This window comes from Triticum dicoccoides, chromosome 1B, assembly GCF_002162155.2.
Source record: "Triticum dicoccoides isolate Atlit2015 ecotype Zavitan chromosome 1B, WEW_v2.0, whole genome shotgun sequence".
Classification (NCBI taxonomy): domain Eukaryota; kingdom Viridiplantae; phylum Streptophyta; class Magnoliopsida; order Poales; family Poaceae; genus Triticum; species Triticum dicoccoides.
This window is the reverse complement of record NC_041381.1, coordinates 42,595,198-42,602,900: the sequence shown is the minus strand read 5'-3', so window position 1 is coordinate 42,602,900 and position 7,703 is coordinate 42,595,198. Positions and strand designations below refer to the sequence as shown.

Sequence of the window (7,703 nt, the reverse complement as noted above, 5' to 3'; positions counted from 1 at the left end):
ACACAAATGGCTCACTTGGATGCTCAAGGGGGCAGCCCTCCGAGGGATCGGAGAAGGGCTTGGAGAAATGAGTCGGATCCAAGGGACCTTGGAAGTGGAACGACGACGAGAAGGGGAGCTCCAAAGTCAGCTTGTTTGCAGCCTGACCTCCTAGTCGAGCACTTCTCATCGATGGGAGTGGAGTCCTGAGGCTGCCTTACCTTTGACCAGAGCTGCTAGTCAAGACGGTACCTTCGCCAACATAGAATTAAGTTGCGCTCCAACAAGGCGGCCAAACCTATCCAAAAAAAAAACATTGACATGTCAACCTTGTCTTGGTCATGGTGACCTTTTCGCATAAGGCTCCGTACACACCCTCGCTAACCTTACATTGCAATCACCAAAGGTGACATACTATTATATGTTAGGGTAAACTAGAGGCAAAATCTACTGTTATATGTTAGAGTAAACTAGCTAACCACTTGTGCATTGGTATGGATCCGAATATGAACACCAACACGTTGAACCATGTAGTGCTCCATGCCATATTCTTGGCCGGGCTTCACCTTGAGAAAAACTGGGAGTTCTTTGCGAGGGAGGAACACCATGGGTGCATTTGAAATTTTAAGTTAGGGTTGGTGGATGAGGAGGACTGGAGTCTCAGCATGGGCATATATGGTTTGCCAAAAAGTTGAGATGGTCCCACATATAATAAGAGAAAGGAAAGGTGAATGAACCGCCACCACCAATTAATATATTTATAGAAGTAGAGATAATGTACAGAATCTGGCTGGCATGGCTCAGCTTCAAGGGGACAGGGTACTGGAATATGTAGAGATGAACCCATTGTGAGGGGAAGACTCAGATGAGGGAAAAACTCTTATTAGTTACTGTTTTGCTTCCTTATGATACAGCTCCTCTCTTTATTTCAATGAGGTTAACCCATAACAATAATATCTAATAACTAGTGCAGTCTTGTCTCAGTCAAATGATAGCAATGCAATCTTTCTACTACTAATCAGCCATCCATAGAAATGTGCAGTGGTTATGTCTTGTGCCATTTAGATGGAATGGTCCGGTATTCCGAACAGTCTGGTCTTTTAACATATTATTGGATACCATTTTTTTATGTCAAGGATATATATATATATATTTAGCTATCTGTTCAATTTTCTATCTTCCTAATCCCATTTGTATTCTTTGGCTTGGCTGAGGAGTCATCATCATATTCACCCCATAAATTATTTTTATTTTGCCATTGGTACACAGATGAAGATATATTTGAACACATTGCCTCTATACTTGTGAATATCTCAAAGGTCGAAGCTGGACGGAGAATACTGATGGAACCTAAGAGAGGTCTTTTAAAGCAGATTATAGGACAATTTGATTCAACAAATCAACTTAGAAAGAAAGGGGTATGTGCAGCTTATTTCGATTCTTGACTTTGATGCTGGTATTAGTATGGCAATATAGACAGTCTATATATTTGTACTCCTCTTTGGAGTATGTACTCCCACCTTCAGTATACCTCATACAGAAACCTATTATACCACTTTATCATTCTCAATATACCTTATTAATTATTCTAAGATACCACAATACAAGTTTTACAAAAAATATCATCAAAGCCCTTAGTTTATGCAATATAACTTTGTTATGTACAAAGAAGCAGTTTATGTGCAAATGCTATGAAATATATGGTCTCAAACAGATTTTTTCATGAAATTCACTTGGGTATCTAGTTATTAATGAAGTATATTAAAACTAATAAAGAGGTATAACTGATTCATTTATGTGGTATATGAGCAGCGGGGGTACATATTCCCACGAGTGCAGAACCATTTTCCCAAAGCAGAATATTAATGCATATAACCATGTGTTTGTGTGGCGGTACTAGTGTGTAATATGGCAGTTCAGTCTGTAAATTAAAATCACATTGTTTCATAACTCTTCATGATGTTAGTTCACGCATTTTCTGTTTTAGTACATACACAGTATATGTATTGATTATGTTGGACTTCAGTGTTTTCAGGTTCTTTGCAAAATATCTAGATCTGCTTATATCATCTTGAACTGTATTCATATGCTGAGCGACAAGTGTGTTCTGTTCCTCTGTAATTCCTTTTGTAAATATTTGCAGGTTGCTGGCACCATCCGTAACTGTTGCTTTGAAGCTGATACCCAGATACAAAATTTGCTTTCTATAGCAGAATATCTTTGGCCAGCTCTACTTTTGCCAGTAGCTGGAAAGAAGGTGCAGTTCTTTGAACACGTGTGGAATCACTATTTATGTGAAATTAGCTTTGAGTACATTTCTCGCCTCCCTTTCGGTAATTGTAATTTTCGTGGTAATTTGTATGCATTGGCTCCGATGACCACATTTTGTCGTGGCCATTAATATTGGTTGCTGGCATTTTGTCATCATAAGAGGCCCTGCTCCTTCAGTAGCACCCACATGAAATAAATTAGAACTGTCTAGTATATATCCAAGTTTAGCTTGTTAGGAAAATAGCAACTTGTATTCCCATGGGGCCATAGGCTAGTATATATACATGTATAGGTGAAGGAAATATGCAGAAAGCTCCTTATACAACGGGGGAAATACAAAAGCTACAATCTCCGAGGTTCTATTTGGAACACAGGACTAAAAATATAGGAATAGGAAAAGCGCAGGAATTGAGATGCAACTCGCATATCAAAAGCCCAAAATCAGCCATTTGGATATCGTGCAGGAAAAACACAGGAATTGTAGACACAAAGAGAAGAAAACATGAGGTATGACCTCATGTTTGGTTTCGTCCAAAATCCCTAAGGAATAGCCCAATCCATAGGAATTTCAAAGGAATGTAGGTTAGCACTTCCTTTGTTCCAAACAGTACCTAAGAAATATTTCCTGTAGAAAAAACTCCTACATTCATGAACAATCTCACAGCTGAACATCCAGGAAACTAAGTGCTCAAGTCTCAATTACACACTGCTAGTCTTTAAAACTAACTGCTGTAGAAGCTAGGGTACTCCAGGACATCACTACATGGCATACTTTATTTTGTAGGACAATGGCTTGCCTATTTGAACATCCAGGTAATAATGATGGGCACGAGTCTGGACAGAGCAAGCCTTTCTCTGCTCCATGGAAATGTACTAGGGCTGGCTCCACTTCACCAAAACCAGAGCTGGTGTGTTTTGGGAAGTCTGCACCTGCTCCACTGAAGGATTATGGAACTGGAGCCTCCCTTCGAAACGGAGCCTTACTTCTGTATTTCCATTTAGGAATGCATTGTTGTGTTGTGATGCTCCTTACTCATTCCATCGTTCCATGTATTTACTAAAGCACAAACGTATTGATACATGATGACAAAGTGAATCTGCTGTTTCTAATGATATGGTCCCTGTAAAAGTATTTAAAAGAATATCTCACTTTTCTCCATGTTTCTGTGTTCGGTGATGAATGTTCATATGCTAGCCTACAGCTGTGGCTTATACTGCATGATATTGCAGATCTATAGCGAAGAAGATAGATCGAAAATGCCTCCCGAGCTTGCAAATGCACTTTCTCATGAACGGGAAGCTGTTGATGATTCCGAGATTCGTGAACGGGCACTAGAGGCTATTTATATGATCGTGATGCAGGTGAGTCTGATATTCCAAGGGAATGGCTTATGTTCTACTCCCTCTGTTAGTAAATACACGCAGTTTTGGACATCCCCACAGCCTCCAACATGCAACTTTCACAAATATACTTTTCGTACAAATAAGTTAGTAAAATATACTCCCTTTCTTCAGAAACACATGTTTCAGAAGTTGGCAGTCTCCCACATGCAACTTTGACTCTCAAAATTTGAAAATTACAATATTATGAAAATAATTTCCATATCAAAGTTAATTGTATTATTTTCAGCTGTTGGATCATACTATTTTCTGTATGTATTGTGAGTCAAAGTTGGTGAAGTTAGACTGTACATATTCTAGGAGGACATGTATTTACATAGTAGTATAAAATTATTTTACTACACTTTTTTCATGACAAAACTACTGATGTATTGGACATGGCAGATAGTATTTTTCATGTCAGTAAAAGGTAGAAAGTTTGACTACACACTTTCTAGGGCGTCATCTATTTCTGAATGGAGGTAGTATTTTGCATGCTTGTGTCTGAATATTCACTCCCACACAACTCTATCAATATACTTCCTCCGTTCCTTAATACAAGTTGTTTTGGTAGGCTAGTTTAGCCTACCCAAACGAATTATATTTAGGTACAGAGGGAGTACTAAGTAAACTCCTTATCCACCCTACTAGCTCTTTTGAAACTGCCTGTATTTTACAGTGTTCAGCATCTCTTGTGGAACCCGAAGAACTGAAACAGTGATGGGATAGCGGTTATCTTAGAAAATAATCTTAATAATGATGTGTATTACTATCTGTTAAATGAATGCAATGAAACCTACATGCTGCGTCTAGTTGTACGTTTGGAAATAAAATTCTCAGCATAATGACGATCTTCATGTTTTGAACCTAATGCTTACATTCTAATCTCGATCTGTTGATGTACTCTTCTCTTACCAGGATGATGGACGAAAGGCCTTTTGGTCAGTCAATGGGCCACGGATACTGCAGGTTGGTTATGAAGACGAAGAGGACTTGAAAGTGATGGGCGCATATGAGTTGATTGGTTCTTTGGTATTGCCACTGAACTTTGGAATGTCTATATTTACTGTACTGCACGTACTAATGAATTCTTTGCTTTTAGAATAGCATATTTTGTTTCTTTGCTCCTTCAGTCTTCCTAATGTTCAATTCAGCATGTAGAATAACTTTTGGCCATTATAAATAATGAAATCGATTTCAGCATTCCTTCACATGATTCTGTTCAAGGGTACTCCTACCATTTCTTGGGAAAATGTATTTTTTTTTGCTCAAGTTCTTTATTTTTACAAGTGATATTTGTGAAAGGGGGCGCCAGGGTGTACCTAGTGTAAAGTAGCTATTTGGTTAAACTGTTGTTAACTTTGATTATAAGTTTTGCCTGCACTGTTAGTTTTTGGAATTGCTGGTCCATGGACCTGAAGCATTTGACCAAACTCGATTTTAATTTGGTAGAGAAGAAACTAGAGACAGAACAATGGAACACTATTCCCATGTATATTCCCCCCTTTTCTGTTCTATAGTTGCATGTGACCATAAATTTTGAGGAGTAACAGCCCACATCCATCAATATTTTGAGATTTATTTTAGAAGCCTACATACAAAGTTGAAACATGTTTATGCAAAGCAATACGTAGTTTCTGATGCATCAGTACCATTTGAAAATTTTCTGGAACTGTATTTCTTAGATCCCTAATGTCCCTAAGTTCATGCTATATTGTCCTTAATCATTCTTGTAAACCCATTTTTGTTGTGCTTACAGCCTTGGTTTGAAAACTCAGACTGGGTAAGAGAACCATCGTGTGTCCTGTTTGCTGGTTCACCCAACCGTTGGAACCATGGCTCATTCATGTACTAAGCATCAAAGCATAACAGCCCCTCAGTAGGGTCCATAGTTGTACTGGTTATGCTGGCAGAAATAAATATTCGATGTTTTGGCCTTCTGCGCATCCCTTGTTGTGCCATTGACTAGTTCGAGCTGCTTATCTCTCTATAGAATATGATTGCAACACTGAACTGGCCAAGCCCTGGCACCGATCCTGTTTATTTCCAGTTGAACTGTTGATCTGGTCCTCTCCGTTTTCTCTAACTATGCTTAAATGTTACCTTTCGCTACTTGCATTCGTCATGGGGCATGAGCCTACAAGATCCCATTCATTTTGTTAAACTACATTAATCTGTCTATATCTCCGCTATAGTACTTTATGTAGTTCAAATTAGTTATTTGAAACCCATTCCAGGTGTCAAATTTGTATGGTTCACTATTTGAATTACCCTTCTATGGTTTGCCACCGCAAGTCGAACATGAAAGATCTGGTGTTGTTTTGTTTGAGAGCTAACTTAATAATTTATTGCTTGATTGGATGTTAACAGCTTGTCGGCAAGGGTGAAATTGAACAAGATCAAGAGCAAGGAGAAGATAAGCCTCAATGATGGGCTCAACTATGTACAATTTGTAATCTGTCTTATCTACTTGCTGCAAGAAAATAGGGCTGCATCGCTTCCAATCTTAAGAATGTCCTGTCGTATTGATCCAAATTTCTTGCAATAACTGGCTTGTTCTACCTCCTGGTTTCAGTTTGTTGTCCACAGTATTTAATACAACTATGTAAGAGCATTAAGAACATCGTCCAGTTTTTGCCTCTGATGGACAGATTGATTTACAACATGATGTGTAGATGATAGATGTGGCTGACTAGACGTGTGTTCTTTTTCTTCTGAAATATATGTGCTCATGGTGTAATTGTTCAGAGATGTGCAAATTGTGCTCTCATCAGTTCTGAAGGGAAAATAGAGATCTTATGTTGCACAGAAATGCTTAGTCGTGGTTGACATATGCACAATTCTTGCTGATTTTACAAGATCATGAAGTGCTAATAAATACTTCATGGACACATCCATTTGAGCGAGCGACAAGTTATGCCGGACAGAGGGAGTATGTAGCAACATAAACCTAGATTGGTGGACACGTTTATGATTAGAAAGCCATGCTGTTAATAATGCAAAAAATTAACAGTAAATTTGACAGTACTAATGCAAAAAATTGATGTAGCGGCTTTGTTGGCGCTTTGAGATGATGTGTCCCTTGACTATGAGATGCTCGTGTTTTAAAAAGGGCAAATTTTTTTAATGTATTTTGTGTAGGTGCCAACTGAAAGAAAGGCAACGTATCCGGCAGTAAAAACTTGAAGCTTCTGTGTAGAGCATTGAATCAATGATGGACCGACGATAAGTCAAAATTTGAAGCTTCGATGTAGAGCATTGGATCAGTGATGGACGGTGGCAGATCACACGTGGGTTTAAACCATTAATTTAAGTTCCTCTTGTCGATAAGCCCGTCCTTTTAATACTGAAATTATTATTCGATTGTCTCATGCTCCTGTAGATGGACGGTGGCAGATCGCAGAATATTTAGGAATGAATGTAGTACCTTGCATCTGCCGCCGCCGACGAAGGGAACGGCCGCTGCCGCATGTAATTGCGCCGCCCTAATCTCCATCTCCTAAACCGCAGGGAGATTCCTAGCGCTATGTTTGGATGTACGCATTGGGAGGTAGTAGTGACATTGGGCATTTGTAACTACCGAATACCGGCGTTTGGATGTCTTTAGTATTCGGTCGCGGAATTATAGCCCGATATTGGACACAGCCTGCCAAGACTAGCGAGTCCCCGCGCGAATTCATCGCCTCCCCGCTCCGTTTTCGGGTGAAATTGCCCAACCCCGCTCCCTTTACCTCTTCGTCCCTTCCCCAAAACAAAAAACAAAGCAGGTGCGCGGAGCTAGGAGAAGCGGCGTGGGTGGGTGCTCATCTCTCGCCGTCCTCCGCCTTCTCTCCCGTCTCCGATAGGTTTCCTCCATCTCCGTTGCCTTCCTTCTTCTCCCCCAAAATCTGAATTTGGTAGGGCTTCTCCCTATGAATCACACAGAAAAAAATTATATGAGACCAGGTCTCACGGTTAGCAGGTGAGACCCGCCCTGATGGATGACACGTGGCATTCACAAATGACAAAGCATCTAATCTCCCCCCTGTGATTTCAGGTGGAGGGTGGGGTAGATGTTTTGTGATTTGTGAATG

General features: G+C 39.8%; 1 protein-coding gene across 2 annotated transcripts in view; it reads left to right on the top strand.

Moving 5' to 3' along the window:
• Nucleotides 1-6,381, top strand: part of LOC119318002 (protein HGH1 homolog) — an 8,407-nt gene extending 2,026 nt beyond the window's left edge. Inside the window, exons 4-8 of one of the 2 annotated variants that reach the window (XM_037592520.1) lie at nucleotides 1,249-1,397; nucleotides 2,123-2,236; nucleotides 3,481-3,612; nucleotides 4,549-4,662; nucleotides 6,001-6,381. In XM_037592520.1, the coding sequence (XP_037448417.1) occupies nucleotides 1,249-1,397; nucleotides 2,123-2,236; nucleotides 3,481-3,612; nucleotides 4,549-4,662; nucleotides 6,001-6,060 (569 nt within the window). In that variant the 3' untranslated portion in view covers nucleotides 6,061-6,381. Of the gene's footprint in view, nucleotides 1-1,248; nucleotides 1,398-2,122; nucleotides 2,237-3,480; nucleotides 3,613-4,548; nucleotides 4,838-6,000 lie in introns of those variants that run through there. The other variant, XM_037592511.1, reaches the window with a different exon arrangement.
• The last annotated feature ends 1,322 nt before the right edge of the window (nucleotides 6,382-7,703 follow it).